The sequence below is a fragment of the Megalobrama amblycephala genome, linkage group LG16 (assembly GCF_018812025.1).
Source record: "Megalobrama amblycephala isolate DHTTF-2021 linkage group LG16, ASM1881202v1, whole genome shotgun sequence".
Lineage (NCBI taxonomy): Eukaryota > Metazoa > Chordata > Actinopteri > Cypriniformes > Xenocyprididae > Megalobrama > Megalobrama amblycephala.
The window spans coordinates 7,008,491-7,027,824 of record NC_063059.1 but is presented as its reverse complement, the minus strand read 5'-3'; the positions used below and the strand labels follow the sequence as shown (position 1 = coordinate 7,027,824).

General features: G+C 41.7%; 2 protein-coding genes across 3 annotated transcripts in view; both read left to right on the top strand.

The window, feature by feature from the left end:
* Window positions 1-791: 791 nt before the first annotated feature.
* The window catches only part of LOC125249041 (chymotrypsin-like protease CTRL-1), a 36,952-nt gene continuing 18,409 nt past the window's right edge, over window positions 792-19,334 (top strand). For both annotated transcript variants that reach the window (XM_048161230.1, XM_048161228.1), the window contains exon 1: window positions 792-858. The gene's annotated coding sequence lies outside the window, so the exon portion shown is untranslated. The remainder of the gene's footprint in view (window positions 859-19,334) is intronic.
* LOC125249040 (neurotrophin receptor-interacting factor homolog) lies at window positions 12,842-17,872 on the top strand. Its single transcript, XM_048161227.1, has 2 exons — window positions 12,842-14,340; window positions 17,624-17,872. Exons 1-2 carry the CDS (start codon window positions 13,231-13,233, stop codon window positions 17,624-17,626), a joined length of 1,113 nt encoding a protein of 370 aa, XP_048017184.1. The 5' UTR covers window positions 12,842-13,230; the 3' UTR covers window positions 17,627-17,872.

The following is a 19,334-nucleotide window of genomic DNA, read 5'->3' as shown; positions in this document are numbered from 1 at the left end:
GTGAACAATTCCACACAGGTATTGATTTCATTTGATTTCAATTCATAGTTCGCTTTGGGAAACGCACCCCTGGAGAAGGTTAGGTTATATATTGAGAGTGGATAGATCAGGGTCATCTTTTAACTGTGTGGCAAACTGATCTGCATTTGTCATGAAATTACTTAAATGCAATTTATTTTAATATAACATAATATATAATTACAACTTATTTATTGTTTTAAAAAAATATATATTATACTCTGGCCTCTCCCTGTTAATGTTTGTTATTTTATTGCATTAGTATTTTAATTTTATATAATTAAATAATTACCAAATTCAGTAAATTTTAATGGATTAACCAAACTTATTTATTGTTTTAAAAAATATATTATGCTCTGGCCTTAAATCTCAGTAATGGATTTAAATTAATTAATTTTAAATGGATTAAACAATCAAAACATACAAACAAAAAAGAATGAAGAAATCACCAAAGTCAATATATAGTTTTTAGACCTAACATTTTGCCACATTCTCTTTTTTGTTTTGTTTAATATATTAAAATTAAATGAATTTGGTAATTATTTAATTCATAAAATCATACAATCAGTAACTGTCCCATTTAACAATGTTTTGTAGGGACGGCACCCAAAATTATCAATTAATTCACTCCATAATCAGTATCATGTAACAATGTTTCAAATCTACATGTAAATGCTGTGTGACTTTTACGTGTTTTAATCATGGTTTTAATGTGCGTGCGCGTGATCATTCGAGTCGCATTTGAACTGGAGCGGAGAAAGTTGCCATGGAAACGGCGTGGCACCTCTCAACTGACAAGCAGCGAACCCCATCTCTCACTGTCGTTTTCACTACTTTCAGGTAAGTTTAGTCCCTATAATTACACAAATAGTACATAAAATATTCCTGACACTTTCTTTAATGTAAATGACTGGCTTCCGTTGAATATTTACTTTATATAAATGGTTTAGTGTCTTCGAAAAAGTTCGTTAGCATCTCAACCGTTAGGCTAACGTTAACTATAAGAGGTTAACTATAGACGTGAACTCGTTTAAGTTTGGGCTTTTAATCATATATCTTATGTGTAGATGAGAGATTTTGATAGATTTGTAAAGGTTTTGCTGGTAAGCTAATTAATGTAACCTAAAAGTATGCACTGTACCGTTAATCGGTGACGTCACGAATATAGGCCCTACAGAAGAACATGGTACTGTTTTCTGTGGTATATTGCTCAATGATTTTACATGGGTTTCACATTAAGTTACAGGTGTACATGGGGTGTAACATACAGGTTTGTCTGAGCTCAACTAAAATATGAGTAAAAGTGCAAAGAGGATTTGTGACTGTCACAAATAGTTTAGAGCCAATCACTGTAAAGCACTACACCTACAGTACAAAAGTGTGACACTTAAAGCCTCCATTCTGCAGTTCAACTTCTGGAAATGAAATTATATATATATATATATAAAATTTCTTTAAGTCTTTAAAAATATATTTTAGTAGTTTTTGATAACCAGTTAATTACATGAACTACTTGTCTTAATACTTATACATACATATAGGTCTACTTAATTTAACAAACAAGCTAATATTGCTTTGGTAAAATGTTTTTTTTTTTTTTTTGTAGTTCTTGTACATGTAGTTCTGTATTTCATATACATTTCCCTTTGGAACCCAGACTCGCACCAGGACCGGCTAATTGTACAATTTATGCTGGCGTGATTGTGGCCCTATTCTGGCAGTGTCGGCTCAGTTTCGGCACCCAAACTCGCGCCGGGACCGGCTAATTGTACAATTTATGCTGGCGTGATTGTGGCCCTATGCCGGCAGTGTCGGCTCAGTTTCGGCACCCGGACTCGGGCCAGTGTACTCGGGCCGATTCTGGCACGTCATTCATTCCCGTGTTTCACAAGAGTCCGGCAACCGCATCTGGGCCGAGTTATTTCTTCTGGCTTGCCGGTTCTGGGCCATTATTGGCCCACATCTTTTTGGCTACCTGGGTATTTAATATTTGAATCACAGCTTATATAGTGTTTTGACATCGACAACCCAAGTGCATTTTACCTCAAACTTGCGACTAGTTAACTTGCTGCAGTAGCAATCGCTTCTCGTGTCGACATTAACACGCTGACAAAGTTATATTCAGAATTAAAAATATTTTTATACCACTTTTTAATGTGTGTTTGTGTAAAGGTGTTCACGAGATACCAACCTTTCACGAACTTGCTCAACGTCGAACACTCGTTCTCATGGAGACGCGCTGTGCACTGACGGGAGGGGCTGTGTGTGCGCGCGCGTGTATGTGAGAGACGCAGGGAAAGGAAATGCAGCTGAACAATATTTGCTCTATGAAAGACATTGATAAAGACGAAAACTAAGGACATTTAATCTATAATTTTATTTTATTTTAGTTAGTTTTGCCAAACACACATTACAGTTTTAGTTAGTTATCGTTTTTTTGTAATGCCTCGTTTTTATTTTATTTCAGTTAACGACAATGTTTTTTCCCACCTAGTTTTCGTTTTTTCGTTCGTTTTCATTAACGATTATAACCTTGGTTCTTATTAATCAAATAGATGTAGTTATGTATTTCATATACATTTCCCTTTGGAAGCCTTTGGACCTGTGCCAGGAATGGCTAATTGTACAATTTATGCTGGCGTGATTGTGGCCCTATTCCGGCAGTGTCGGCTCAGTTTCAGCACCCAGACTTGTGCCGGGACCGGCTAATTGTACAATTTATGCTGGCGTGATTGTGGCCCTATTCCGGCAGTGTCGGCTCATTTTCGGCACCCGGACTCGGGCCAGTGTACTCGGGCCGATTCTGGCGCGTCATTCATTCCCGTGTTTCACAAGAGTCCGGCAACCGCATCTGGGCCGAGCTATTTCTTCTGGCTTGCCGGTTCTGGGCCATTATTGGCCCACATCTTTTTGGCTACCTGGGTAATGTTATGTCATTTGTTTACTCTTACACTGAATGTTTGCTGCTTCAATCCAAATGTGTTTGCATAGTTCACCCAAAATGAAAATTAATGTGAGAAAAAAATCAAGTTTACAGAGTTTTAGTGTCACTGAAGGTAAACCTGCATTGCTCATGGTGGTTAACGTTACCTCTCTTAACGTGCTCTTGCTGAATGGCAAGGATTGCAGTATGGACTATTGTACCTTTTGTATGTTTTCAGTTTTTTTTTTTTTTAACTGTATTTTATTTTTTATAACGAACAAGCTGCGATGTCACATTTCCGCTGCTGTGTTGTGTGTGTGTGAGGCGCGGGCGCGATCAAACAGCTGTCTTTGCAGGGGACTTGCCTCATCGTCATGGCAACGGTTCGTAGTCAGGTCAGATTACGTCAGAGTTGGTTGCCGTTTGTAACATGTTCATTCTGGTGAAAACCGACCCAGACCAACGCCAACACGGTATCACACCGATCCAACAAACTCCAACAGACGAGTTTGTTGCCGTTTGTCGGCGTTTGTCGTGCGGTGTGAATTGGCCTTTACACTGAATGTTTGCTGCTTCAATCCAGACGAGTAGGCTATTGTAAATTTAGTATAGGGTGTGAAAATTGTACAGCTGTGGTATTTGTATAGGGTGTGAATTCTGTATAGAAGATGTGTAGATTTTTGGTAGATTTTTTGGCAATTTTGTGGTGTCACACACACACTAAAAAAATTGAAAAGCTGTATTTAAAGTTTTTTTTTTTTTTTTTGTTATTTGTCATGTTCTTTTCTCAGATTGAGCTACCTGACAATCTGACAGAAATGTCTTGTTGTGGCTCAAAAATGGGTTGAATAGGCTACATGTGGTTCATGTATATCTTCTTTAGTCTGTTGGCTCTTTAGGTTTTTTACTGGCACACGTCACTTACACATTTTGCACTTACTGCGGAGTGTTGAGACTGTTTACATATTTGTGCCCATATGTACATTTTATGTACTGGTTTTATTTTTTAATGAATATTTTCTAAAATTATATGATGTTTTTGTTGAGTTATTATTACACAATACTTTTTCTGACCTTTTTGAATCTTGCCCCTGACAAATAACCCAAATTACAAAAAAAGACTAAAACTAACACTAAAACTAATAAAACTAAACTAAAACTAAGCATTTTCAAAAAATAAAAACTAAACTAAACTAGCAAACCCACTTTAAAAACTAATTAAAACTAAACTGAATTTGAAAACAAAAAGTCAAAATGAAATAAAAATAAAAACTAATGAAAAATGCAAAACTATAATAACCTTGATAAGAACTACAATAAACATTTTACCAAAGCAATATTAGCTTGTTTGCTAAATTATGTAGACCTATATATACGTATAAGTATTAAGACAAGTAGGTCATGTAATTAACTGGTTATCAAAAACTACTAAAATATATTTTTAAAGACTTAAAGAAATTATATATATATATATATATATATATATATATATATATATATATATATATATATACAGGTCCTTCTCAAAAATTAGCATATTGTGATAAAAGTTCATTATTTTCCATAATGTAATGATAAAAATTAAACTTTCATATATTTTAGATTCATTGCACACCAACTGAAATATTTCAGGTCTTTTATTGTTTTAATACTGATGATTTTGGCATACAGCTCATGAAAACCCAAAATTCCTATCTCAAAAAATTAGCATATTTGATCCGACCAATAAAAGAAAAGTGTTTTTAATACAAAAAAAGTCAACCTTCAAATAATTATGTTCAGTTATGCACTCAATACTTGGTCGGGAATCCTTTTGCAGAAATGACTGCTTCAATGCGGTGTGGCATGGAGGCAATCAGCCTGTGGCACTGCTGAGGTGTTATGGAGGCCCAGGATGCTTCGATAGCGGCCTTAAGCTCATCCAGAGTGTTGGGTCTTGCGTCTCTCAACTTTCTCTTCACAATATCCCACAGATTCTCTATGGGGTTCAGGTCAGGAGAGTTGGCAGGCCAATTGAGCACAGTAATACCATGGTCAGTAAACCATTTACCAGTGGTTTTGGCACTGTGAGCAGGTGCCAGGTCGTGCTGAAAAACGAAATCTTCATCTCCATAAAGCTTTTCAGCAGATGGAAGCATGAAGTGCTCCAAAATCTCCTGATAGCTAGCTGCATTGACCCTGCCCTTGATAAAACACAGTGGACCAACACCAGCAGCTGACATGGCACCCCAGACCATCACTGACTGGGGGTACTTGACACTGGACTTCAGGCATTTTGGCATTTCCTTCTCCCCAGTCTTCCTCCAGACTCTGGCACCTTGATTTCCGAATGACATGCAAAACTGAGCAACAGTCCAGTGCTGCTTCTCTGTAGCCCAGGTCAGGCGCTTCTGCCGCTGTTTCTGGTTCAAAAGTGGCTTGACCTGGGGAATGCGGCACCTGTAGCCCATTTCCTGCACACGCCTGTGCACGGTGGCTCTGGATGTTTCTACTCCAGACTCAGTCCACTGCTTCCGCAGGTCCCCAAGGTCTGGAATCGGTCCTTCTCCACAATCTTCCTCAGGGTCCGGTCATCTCTTCTCGTTGTGCAGCGTTTTTTGCCACACTTTTTCCTTCCCACAGACTTCCCACTGAGGTGCCTTGATACAGCACTCTGGGAACAGCCTATTCGTTCAGAAATTTCTTTCTGTGTCTTACCCTCTCGCTTGAGGGTGTCAATGATGGCCTTCTGGTCGGCAGTCTTACCCATGATTGCGGTTTTGAGTAATGAACCAGGCAGGGAGTTTTTAAAATCCTCAGGAATCTTTTGCAGGTGTTTAGAGTTAATTAGTTGATTCAGATGATTAGGTTAATAGCTCGTTTAGAGAACCTTTTCATGATATGCTAATTTTTTGAGATAGGAATTTTGGGTTTTCATGAGCTGTATGCCAAAATCATCAGTATTAAAACAATAAAAGACCTGAAATATTTCAGTTGGTGTGCAATGAATCTAAAATATATGAAAGTTTAATTTTTATCATTACATTATGGAAAATAATGAACCTTTATCACAATATGCTAATTTTTTGAGAAGGACCTGTATATATATATATAAACTTACTATGCAAATATTTTTCATTTCAAGAAGTTGAACTGCAGAATGGAGGCTTTAAGTGTCACACTTTTGTACTGTAGGTGTAGTGCTTTACAGTGATTGGCTCTAAACTATTTGTGACAGTCACAAATCCTCTTTGGAGATACTTCAACTCACATTTTAGATGAGCTCAGACAAACCTGTATGTTACACCCCATGTACACCTGTAACTTCATGTGAAACTCATGTAAAATCATTGAGCAATAAACCACAGAAAACAGTACCATGTTCTTCTGTAGGGCCTATAGCCATGTTTCCCAAAATGAAAACAATTAACTAATTCAAATTGAGCTTTTATTTCATTTCAAAATATGCACTGAAAATTGAGTGTTTAAAACATACAAAAGCAAATATTAAAATTACACACGAAGAAAAAAAAAAAACCTCAGATGTATAGGGTGTGTGTTTTTGGGTGCCATCACCTTGTTAGCTGGGGCAGTTACTGATTGTATGATTTTATTAATTAAATAAATTCAGTTAATTTTAATAGATTAAACAAAGCAAAAAAGAGAATGTGGCAAAACGTTATACAGCTTTAAAAACTATATATTGACTTTGGTGATTTCTTCATTCTTTTTTGTTTGTATGTTTTGATTGTTTAATCCATTAAAATCCATTACTGAATTTGGTAATTATTTAATAAAGTTAAAATACTAATGCAATAAAATAACAAACATTAACAGGGAGAGGCCAGAGCATAATATATATTTTTTTAAAACGATAAATAAGTTTTTAATTATGTATTATGTTATAATAAAACATATTGCATTTCAGTAATTTCATGACAAATGCAGATCAGTTTGCCACTTTGAAAAGGTATAGCCTCGATGTCCCAGTCCCTGATCTATCCACTCTCAATACACAACCTAACCATCTCCAGGTCTGTAATGGCAATATCGTATGCAAAATGAGGCCAGCACTATGGCCCATAATTGGCCTGAATGTGCCTAATGTGCCATTTGTCAACCACAATCGGGCCAGATCCACACAACCAAAGCCTGGCCAAATCTGGCAACCATTACTGGGCCAGAGCTGGCTCACTTCTGGCATGCCGGCGCCAGTACACAGCCGAGTGAGCCGACACTCAGCCGCAATTGGCCCGATTCCGCTGGCTACCTGGGGTGCTTCAATGTGATGACATAAAAAAGACAGCGTATTGCAAAATAATGGCAAGAAAACACGTCTTTCAATAAGCTGCATGACGGTTGCACACGCTCGCAGCTTGCCCAACGTAGTCAGCTTCATTAACAAATGACTCAAACCGGTTCTTTGGGAGTCAAAAACACAGCGCAGCCAAGTTCACTTACGAATTGTTTTCCATTTGTTCATGAATCGGAAAATTACTGCTTCTCAGCTAACTCAGAAGTCCTCGAATTTTCGTAATTTTTTGCGAGCTGATTCACCGACCGCCCGCTCAGCTTTCATCATGGATAAAGGTATTTTTGTCATCCGACGAAACGGTATCATGAAATCAATAAGATCCCGATCACAGAAACTAGTTAGGTAAGAATCTAAATGTATTTTAGCTTTTCTCGATTGCTAACACATTATAAGTGATTCAGTTGGCCCAGTTTCCCAAACCATTCGTTCAGTTCTCAAAACAAAGACACATTTCTCAAAGCGTTTAACAATGACAACATTAGGTAGCAAAACTGATGACACACACCTGTTAAAATCTGAGAGAGAGCTGAATTAATAATTTACAGGGGTTTTAAACTTACACAGTACCAGTACTTTAGATGAGGGAAATTTCACTATGTACAGTAAACTGTAGCACATTGTACACCCTCAAACTTGTGATTGTCAACTTTCTCTGTAGCCATTTGTTATACTGTATTTTGCAGAACTGAGAAATGACTGTCTTGTGTCAGAAGACCAATACACTGCTATAGTACCTTATATACTGTAATAAAATTTGGCCAAATGTGCAGAGGATGCTGAATTTAGTTTTACTGTAATTGACAGTATACTGTATTGTGGTGCATACCAAGTTCATACATATCTACTGCCAGATCAATTTACAATAGTAAAATGAAAAAAAAGAAAGAAAAAAATAATTGCTGTATTTTACTGTATCTGTAAATTTATTTTTGTATAGTGTAGTAGACAGTGAGCTGCAAAATAATTCCTGAATCCCAGTAAGTGGTATTTTTGTTACAGTGTTACATGAATTGATCTCACTAGTGTTCACTGGGCAGTGCAGTAGTCTGTGTATTTGTTAAGTTTTGTGTGTCATCTGAGGCCAAAGTTTGATTTTGTCAGACAAGAATAAGTTTTTGACTAAAACATTTTATTTTGACCTGGAAGTTTGAGGTTTGTACAAGTTGGTGCATAGTTTTGAGATTGTGTTTATAGTTGTGAGAAAATGTTGAATTGTTTCATTTCAACTAGATTAAAAAGTTTGAAAGACAAATTTATGCTGGCTTGTCATAAAGCCAACTTAAAGTCTTGTTTAAAAAACATAAATAGTTTGGTCAGTTAGGTCAGAATATAGATGTTCTGGGTGATTGCTAAAGTGTTGCTAGGTGGTTGCTAGGAGATTCTGTTGCTAGGCTCTTGCTGCAGTTGCTGGGGTGTTGCTAGAGTATGTAGTTGATAGGCTGTTCTGGGTGAACACACACAGACATTCCCACCTCTGTTAATAACAGAAACTCAAAAATTGTTTGCAAAAAACAAGTTTTTGTTGTTCTTTAACTTGCACTAAAACATGTGATTTATGCCATCAAAGTAACCTGTGTAATATATTAATAAAACTGCTCATCTCCTTTAGTGATACAAGGTCAGACTCATTTTAAATCTGTTGATGTTTTTCATATAGTGCCTTTACTTGGTGCCATGATGGATATTCAAATCTTGTTATTTATTTTGGTAATGCAATGTTTGTAAACACAATTGTGTATGTCAGGCCATAAATCTCCAAAAACTATGCATGGGCGCTTGCTTTGGTGTTGCCACCCCTCACAGACCTCATGTCACCCCTTTGCCACCCTATAAATAATTTTCTAGATCTGCCCCTGACGAGATGTCCAAACTGTGTGCACTTCATTCACGAGGTGAGGCGGATTTATGAGGTTTGACCATAGACTGTAAACAAACTGACAGTTTAAGGATCCAATGGTGTTACGGGGATTTAGCACAAGCTCTTTAAAATCCTTTTCATTCGTTAAATATTTGTAAAAACCCACATACAAGCGTAAAGGGTGACCTATATCATTTTTTTTTTAAATATTAAAACAAAAATTAGGAAATATAGATATAGGCTACAAGCTGTAGCATTTATTTATTGTTTTTTTTGTTTTGTTTTTTTTTGGCATTTTGGTAATTATCCACGGTACACAACAACCGTCATGGGCATAGTAGTGCTTTATGTTTGACTGAACAATTGTGTTTATTTGTTGTTCAATAAATATTATTTTATATAAATATGTCCATTAGTGTGTGATATGGATTGAATGAAAGTTACATTAATACGCCATTAGATGGCGGCAACACTTTATAGGTGAATGAGTCAGTGAGGCACAAGAGACTTTTAAATTGAAAGGAACTTTTGCAAAGGAAGTTGTTTTAGTGCTGTGGTCAAATGACAAATACAAGATCGCTTTCCTCAGCGGACATTCAAACGGATTTTTATAATGGATATAATAGTATGGACGTCGACTTGAAGAATGAATGTTATGCAATATATCAGACAGGTAATAGCCTACTCTCAGGCGATCTCTCTCTATCTCTCTCTCTCTAATACTGTACAAAATTCAATGAAGCTACTCAACGTTCCTTCGTTACTAGTTCTAAAGTGACGTTTTAGAATTAGTAATGGAGGCTTGGTCCAACTGTCAACTTGAGATTTGAATCCGTGGCGAAAGGAAGTAGTGCTGCACAAAAGAGGGTTTTAAAGACACTCCGTTGTTCTTCTTATTTATTTACACACTCGTGCCGTCGAACTGTTGTATAAACGCAATATCACACTCGTAGCCATGCGATATGGCTGTATATCAGCACGCTGTGATTAATCACAGCCGTGCTGATATACAGCCATATCGCACAGCTATTTGTGTGATATTGCTCATATATATATATATATATATATACAAAGTAAATTCATTGAATACTTTTTTACTCTTACTCAAGTAACTATTAGGATTATTACTTTCACTTTTACTTTGAGTAAATATTTCTATAAGTACTTGTACTTTTACTTGAGTACAGTTTTTGGATACTCTACCCACCTCTGTGTGGGACTACCAAACGGAACACACAACAGAGCTTCGTCATGGACGTCCTCAGCACACAGCCGGTGAGTCCCATGAATCTAATGCTCCTAAACAGGCCATACTGAGTGCCGTAACTGATCAACATAGTAATCGATGGCACAAACAGGGAGCGAGACCCAAAGGCACTCGAGACGTCAGATTGTCACGAGTATCACATATTGCAGTAGCATCCTCTACCCCAAACACTAGCTCCCTACCACCGCAAATACATCTGGAGAACAGATTTGAATTGTTAATGAATGTGGATGAGGAATCTCCAGACGTGATGAATGTGGATGAGGAATCCTCAAACATGATCGGACACAGATCAAATCAGCCAGCAGCTAACACCGATGCTAACTGCCGCTCTGCAAATCGACTAATCAGCAAATCGACTAAATCTGCAAATCGACTAATCATCCATGTCGGGAAGAATGATATTCAAAAAGAGCAGTCAGAACTCCTTAAAAGGGATTTCAATTAACTTTTTGAAATGCTTAGAAAACTAAAAGTTCAGTCATTCATCAGTGGACCACTCCCAGCAAGAGGAACAAATCGATTTACACGGTTGCTTGGGCTTAAACATCCGCTCACTTAAAAATAAATTAAAATAAATAAAATAATACTTCTAGTCAATGACTTAATAATCACAAACAACCTAGATTTTATGCTTCTAAATGAAACATGGCTTGAAGACAGTTGCAGTGCAACAATCCTGAATGAAACAGCCCCTCCTAACTTTACTTTTATGAGTGTCTGCAGAGCTGTTAGGAGAGGTGGAGGTGTAGCTGCTCTATTTAAAGATGTCTATCAATGCAAGCAAGTGTCATTTGGTGATTACTTGTCTTTCGAATACTTGGGTATTGTGTTAAAAGGTGCTCCTCACATTCTACTTATAATTATTTACAGGCCTCCAAAATACTCTCCATCCTTTGTGGAGGACTTTACAGAACTGTTATCAGCAATTTCCTTAGAGTTTGACTGTTTTGCTATTACTGGGGACTTTAACATCCACATAGAAAAAGCAAAATCCAATATGACAAAAGAAATCCTAACAGTTTTGAATACTTTTGATTTGATTCAGTACATGGACCCACACACAATTGTGGACACACTCTAGATTTAATTATCAGTAAGGGTCTAAACATTTCATCAATTGTCATTAAGGATGTAGCACTATCTGATAATTTCTGTATTTTCTTTGATATATTGATCTCTCCTAATGTTGAAGCTAGATCTATCTCGGTCAAAAAGCGATGCTTAAATGAGAATACTAGTGTACTGTTTATGAAGGCTATATCTTTAACACCAAGCATATCTGCAGACTCTGTTGATTTTCTCCTTGATTCTTTTAACTCAAAAGTACAGAAAGTTATTGATAACATTGCTCCTGTGAAAGTCAGGAAGAAGAGTGGCAGACAAAAAGCACCATGGAGAAACTCAACAGTAGTGCAAAATATGAAAAGACAATGCAGAAAAGCTGAGCGCATGTGGCGAAAGACAAAACTTGAAATCCACTATAACATCTATAAAGATAACCTTCATGCTTTCAATGTGGAACTAGGCAAAGCTAGACAGACCTTCTTCTCAAATATTATAAACGGAAACTTAAACAACACCCACACTCTTTTTGCTACTGTAGAGAGACTAACAAACCCCCCAAGTCAGATTCCCAGTGAAATGCTGTTAGACAACAAATGCTGTGAGTTTGCTTCCTTCTTCATTGAGAAAATTAATAATATCAGAAAGGCAATCAGCACATCCTTGAGCTGCACTGGGGTAAAACAGATCAGATCACAACCTCAGAAAGTAGCTATTATGTCTGATTTTAAAGCAATTAATAGTAACATTTTGGAAGATACAGTACAGCACCTTAAAACATCAACCTGCGCCCTTGACACACTTCCCACATCTTTTTTCAAAAGCGTGTTTAACTGTTTAGAAGCAGATCTCCTAGAAGTGGTAAACGCCTCACTTCTCTCTGGGTCTTTTCCAAAATTCCTGAAAACTGCAGTTGTTAAGCCCCTCCTGAAAAAGAGCAGTCTGGATAACACCATATTGAGCAACTACAGACCAATCTCAAATTTTCCTTTCATAGGCAAGATCATTGAAAAAGTTGTTTTCAATCAGCTGAACAAATTCTTATGCTTGAATGGATTCTTTGACAACTTTCAATCGGGTTTCCGACTGCATCACAGTACAGAGACAGCACTCATAAAGATAATAAATGATATTCGCCTAAACAATGAGAAAAGAACAAATTGCATATCACAGCTATGCAGATGACACCCAGATTTACCTAGCCCTATCACCTAACGACTACAGCCCCATTGACCCCCTGTGCCAATGCATTGATGACATTAAAAATTGGATGCCTAAACTTCCTTCAGTTAAACAAAGACAAAACTGAAGTCATTGCGTTTGGAAACAAAGATGAAGTTCTCAAAGTGAACACATACCTTCACTCTAGGGGTCAAACAACTAAAAATCAAGTCAGGAATCTTGGTGTGTGTGGCGAGGGGGGCGTGGTTTAGCGGGGTCTGCAACAGGAGGGAGCGTCTGGGGATGTGCGGTGATTGAACGGGTTGAATGTAAATCACAAACACCTGTTTCTCGTTCCAGTAATTGGCGTGGAGACAGGATAAAACGCCAGGAGAAGCAGGAGCGGGTGAGAGAGAGAGGGTCTGCTGACAGTCACACTAAGTGAGCCGTGCTCATCTGCTGGAGTGAAGCCCGTCCTCGGATGTGGAATTATTGAACTTTTTGTTTATGTGTTTGATATTTTTTCTGGCGAGAATAAAGACTGTCAGCAGCCAAAGCCGATCCCTGTCCTCTTCCTTCCCACCACACAAGAACCTTTACCACACTGGTGCCGAAACCCGGGAAGGAAGACGGAAGCCGCCGCCATGCAGGCAAACCCCGCCGCTGGAACGCCGTTTGCGGACCTCATTGCATCCCTTGCGGCCCTTCATCAAGAGCAACATCGGGCCCTGCTAGATCTCCGACATGATCAGGAGCGCCGCTTCGAGGCGATCGTCCAGGGCCAGCAGGAGGACCGTGAGAGGTTCCGGAGCTGGATAGACCGGGAGGTTCCCGCAGAGACCAGCGCGGCAGCTGCTGGCCCCTTCCAGCTGCCACTGCAGAAGATGGGCCCGCAAGATGACCCGGAGGCCTTCCTGGACCTGTTTGAAAAGTCTGCTGAGGTGTCAGGTTGGCCCCGGGACCAGTGGCCCATGCTTTCGGGCGAGTCGCAGGTGGCAGCACAGCAGCTGCCCATCCAGAACCTCCTGGTCTTCAACGACCTCAAGAGGGCCATCCTACAGCGGGTCGGCCGCTCCCCCGAACAGCATCGTCAGCGGTTCCGGTCTTTGGAGCTGGGGGAGGCGGGCCGGCCCTTCGTGTTGGCCCAACAGCTCCGGGACTCGTGCCGCAAATGGCTGATGGCCGACGGAGGCGACGTGGAGCAGATGATCGATCGCGTGGTGCTGGAACAGTTCACCACTCGGCTCCCGAAGAAGACCGCCGAGTGGGTCCAGTGCCACCGGCCCACGTCGCTGGATTCGGCCATCCAATTGGCGGAGGACCACTTGGTGGCGTGCCCAGGGGTCGGCGAACCCCTGCCATCTGTCTCTCTCTCTCCCTCTCTTCCTCCCCTCTCTCTCTCGAGACCTGTCCCTCTACCTAGGTCCCGTCCGCCCGGCCCGCCTCGTGTTCCGCCCCGGGGGCGGGGTGGAACGGATTCTCGGCAGTTCGTGGCGCCAAGAGCCCCGCCCCGGGGGGCGGGACTGTCCACCGCCGGGCAGGACCCCGCGCCTGCTTCTCCCCTCTCTCCACGCCAATCATTCGGCCCGTTCTCCGCCACTGGAGCGGCGGGCAGGTCTGGGCCGGCCTGTTGGCCTTGCGGGGACCCGGATCACTTCATAGACCGATGTCCAGTGATGGAGGTGGGGACATTGATCCGGGTCCCGGACGACCTGCAGGTCGCCCCCGGTCAAGCTGGTCAGTACCAGATACCAGTGAGTATCAAGGGGGTACATATCAGGCTTTGGTGGACTCAGGTTGTAACCAAACCTCCGTGCATCAAAGCCTGATTTCATCCGGGGCATTGGATACAGGCCGCATGGTTAAGGTACGGTGTGTGCACGGGGATATCGCGAGTTATCCGTTGGTGTCAGTCGGGATTCTATTTAGGGGTCAAAAGCATAGTGTGGAGGTGGCAGTTAATCCGCACCTCCGGCACCCGATAATTTTGGGGACGAATTGGCCCGCATTTAATAAATTATTGGGACATTTATGTTCGGGTGCCTCTTGGAGTAAATGTGCGCGGGGAAGGGAAGTGCGAGTGCAGGCGGGGGAGACTGACCGGGGACCAGTGGTGACTGCCTCAGGGGAACAGAGCGGGATCGGGAGACCCAGATTTACCTATCACGATGACACGCTGAAAAATGCGTTTGAGAGGGTCAGCACGATCGACGGTCAGCCTCTCCAGCCTGGACGACCACTGACTTATCCCTATTTTGCGATTATTAAAGATAGGTTGTATCGAGTGACCCAAGACACTCAGTCAAAAGAGGATACAACCCAGTTATTAGTACCAAAGAGCCGCAGGGAAATGCTTTTCCATGCGGCTCACTCTAACCCAATGGCTGGACACTTAGGACAAACAGCGACACTAAATCGCCTCATGGCCCGATTCTTTTGGCCGGGCATTCACGAGAACGTGCGCAGGTGGTGCGCGTCTTGTCGTGAATGTCAGCTGGTAAATCCTCCGGCCACTCCAAAAGCGCCTTTGCGCCCCCTTCCATTAATGCAGGTCCCCTTCGAACGAATTGGCATGGACCTCATTGGGCCATTAGAGCGATCAGCGAGAGGGCATCGTTTTGCATTAGTCATTGTGGATTATGCAACACGATATCCAGAAGCAGTGGCTCTCCGCAACATTTCCGCTAAGAGTGTTGCGGACGCCCTCTTCAGTTTTATCTCCCGAGTGGGGATTCCGAAAGAAATCCTCACTGATCAAGGCACGGCGTTTATGTCACGTACGCTACGCGAACTGTACGAATTATTGGGCATTAAATCGATTCGAACCAGCGTCTTTCACCCACAAACGGACGGGTTGGTCGAACGTTTTAATCGCACGCTTAAATCCATGATTCGTAAGTTCGTTCAAGAAGACGCCAAAAATTGGGATAAATGGTTGGAACCCCTGTTGTTCGCTGTGCGAGAGGTCCCGCAAGCCTCCACGGGGTTTTCCCCCTTTGAGCTTCTCTTTGGGCGCCACCCTCGCGGGGTGTTGGATGTCCTAAGAGAGTCTTGGGAGGACGGACCATCTCAATCGAAAAATGAAATTCAGTATGTGCTGGACTTGAGAACAAAACTCCACACTTTGGGGCGGCTGTCTATGGAGAATTTGTTACAAGGCCAGGACAGACAGTGCCGGTTGTATGACAGGGGAACTAATCTGCGTAAATTTGCACCGGGAGAGAAAGTACTCGTATTACTCCCCACGTCAAGCTCAAAATTACTGGCGAAGTGGCAAGGACCATTCGAGGTCACACGGCAAGTTGGTGATCTCGATTATGAAGTAATACGGTCCGATAGGAGAGGGGCACGTCAAATTTATCACCTCAACCTCCTGAAAAAGTGGAGTGAGGCGGAGTCAGTGATGCTGGCGACGGTGATTAGCGGAGAGGATGATCTCGGGCCAGAGGCGAATGTAAAAAAACAGTCCCTCGCTCTGGCCCCGGGGGGAGATCACCTTTCGCCCTCACAGCTCACTGATGTTTCCAAATTACAGGCTGAGTTTGCCGACGTGTTCTCTCCCCTACCGGGCCGTACTGACCTCATTCATCACCACATCGAGACAGAGCCGGGCGTGGTGATTCGCAGCCGGCCGTATAGGTTACCTGAACACAAAAAAAAAGTGGTTCAGGCAGAATTAGAGGCAATGCTTGAAATGGGGGTAATAAAGGAATCCAGCAGTAACTGGGCGAGCCCGATAGTTTTGGTTCCCAAAACGGACGGCTCAGTGCGGTTCTGTGTGGATTATCGCAAGGTGAATGCAGTGTCGAAATTCGACGCGTATCCAATGCCGCGTGTGGACGAATTGCTTGACCGGCTTGGTACAGCTCGCTTTTATTCGACACTGGACTTAACGAAAGGGTATTGGCAGATCCCCTTGTCTCCATTATCCAAAGAAAAGACCGCTTTCACGACGCCGTTTGGATTACACCAATTCGTTACGCTTCCGTTCGGGCTGTTCGGGGCACCGGCTACCTTTCAGCGACTCATGGATAAAATTCTCCGGCCCCATGGTGCATATGCGGCTGCCTATCTAGATTATATCATTATCTATAGTAATGACTGGCAGCGCCATATGCAGCATTTAAGGGCCGTCCTGAGATCGCTGAGAGGAGCTGGGCTCACGGCCAACCTGAAGAAGTGTGCAATTGGGCGCGTGGAGGTAAGGTATCTGGGCTTCCACTTGGGGCATGGGCAGGTGCGTCCCCAAATTGACAAGACAGCAGCGATTGCGACCTGTCCGCGCCCCAAGACCAAAAAGGAGGTTAGACAGTTCCTCGGGCTGGCGGGATATTATAGGAGGTTTGTACCTAATTATTCGGCCCTCACCAGCTCGTTGACTGATCTAACTAAAAAGGATGCACCAGATACGGTCCAGTGGACGGAGCTGTGCCAGCAGGCCTTTACCCAGGTAAAGGCTGCTTTATGTGGCGGGCCGTTACTTCATTCCCCTGATTTCTCTCTCCCCTTTTTGTTGCAGACAGACGCGTCGGACAGGGGGCTGGGTGCGGTCCTGTCCCAGGAGATAGAGGGTGAGGAGCGGCCGGTGCTGTACATTAGCCGCAAGCTCTCCAAGAGAGAAGCTAAGTACAGCACCGTGGAGAAAGAGTGTTTAGCCATCAGGTGGGCCGTCCTCACCCTCCGCTATTATCTCCTGGGGCGGGAGTTCACCCTCTGTTCGGACCATGCCCCTCTGCAGTGGCTCCACCGCATGAAGGACACCAACGCGCGGATCACTCGTTGGTATCTCGCTTTACAGCCTTTTAAATTCAAGGTGATTCACAGGCCGGGTGTTCAGATGGCTGTGGCCGACTTCCTCTCCAGAAATGGGGGGGGGGGGGCTGCAGGCCGGACGGCTCCCCGGCCTGAGTCGGGCGGTGGGGGTATGTGGCGAGGGGGGCGTGGTTTAGCGGGGTCTGCAACAGGAGGGAGCGTCTGGGGATGTGCGGTGATTGAACGGGTTGAATGTAAATCACAAACACCTGTTTCTCGTTCCAGTAATTGGCGTGGAGACAGGATAAAACGCCAGGAGAAGCAGGAGCGGGTGAGAGAGAGAGGGTCTGCTGACAGTCACACTAAGTGAGCCGTGCTCATCTGCTGGAGTGAAGCCCGTCCTCGGATGTGGAATTATTGAGTGTGCGTTGCACCGACTTTTTGTTTATGTGTTTGATATTTTTTCTGGCGAGAATAAAGACTGTCAGCAGCCAAAGCCGATCCCTGTCCTCTTCCTTCCCACCACACAAGAACCTTTACCACAGTGTGATTTTGGAGTCAGACCTGAGTTTCAATAGCCATGTAAAGACAATAACTAAATCAGCATATTATCATCTCAAAAATATTGCAAGAATTAGATGTTTTGTCTCCAATCAAGACTTAGAGAAACTTGTTCATGCTTTCATCACCAGCATTTCATTATTGCAATGGGCTCCTCACTGGCCTTCCAAAAAAGACCTTAAGACAGCTGCAGCTCGTACAAAACGCTGCTGCCAGGATTCTGAGCAGAACCAGAAAATATGAACAGATCACGCCAGTCCTCAGGTCCTTGCACTGGCTTCCAGTTGCATTTAGAATTGATTTTAAAGTACTGTTACTTGTTTATAAATCACTCAATGGCCTAGGACATCAATACATTGCAGATATGCTCACAGAATATAAACAGATCAATAGGATCACATCAGTTAGAAATACCAACGGTTCACTCAAAGCAAGGAGATTCTGTTTTAGCTGTTATGCCAGCCGCAGCTGGATACAGCTTCCAGAAAAGATCAGGTGTGCTCCAACAGTAGCCACATTCAAATCAAGACTCAAAACACATCTTTTTACCTATGCATTTGCTGACTGAGCACTGTGCTGTGTCCGAACTGTTTGTACTTTATTTTATACACACTATCTTTTTATTAGTTCAACTCTTTTTCTTATTTTTTTATTTATTTCATTTTTAATGCATTTTATGATTTTTTTTAATGTATTTTTATGTATCTTTTTATTTTCTGACATTTAATGCATTTTATGCTGTCTGGTTGAAAGAGCTGGGAGAATTAGAAAATAAGTTTTTTTTTAGTTATCCCTGGATGCAGCTCTGTGACCATTTTTTTTAGCTGTATAGTGTTAATCCAGGAATATTTGTCTGTAAGGGTACTGTTTTTTTTTTTTTCCATCAATCTCTTTATTGAATTTTAACATGAAATAGAACAAACAAAACTCCCCTTCACACATATATATATAAAAAAGAAAAGAATATATAATAATAATAATAATACAAAGACCAAAACATCAAGAATCAACAAAAATAAACAATGACAGACAACATAATAATTAAAAAAAAACAAAACAAAAAAAAAGCTTTAGCTGTGAGTAACGGTCCAAAGGGCTACTGCCCATTCATTTGCAGCAAAAATGCGGGTCACTAAGTTTACTGAGGATTATCTGGAAAGGTCAACTTCCCAACATATTCAAAAAAGGGGTCCCACGTCTTAAAAAATTTTCTTTGAGAGCCCCTTAACAAATGTCTAATTTTTTCGAGTTTGGCGAAGTACAGAACATCCCTAATCCAGTGAATATGCGATGGAGGTGTAGGAGACTTCCAATTCAAAAGTATCAAACGCCTTGCTAACAAACTAACAAAGGCTATGAACATCTTGAACTCTGCAGACAACGGTATTGTGACCGGAGTTACCCCGAAAAGTGCAGTGATAGCATCATCCACTAT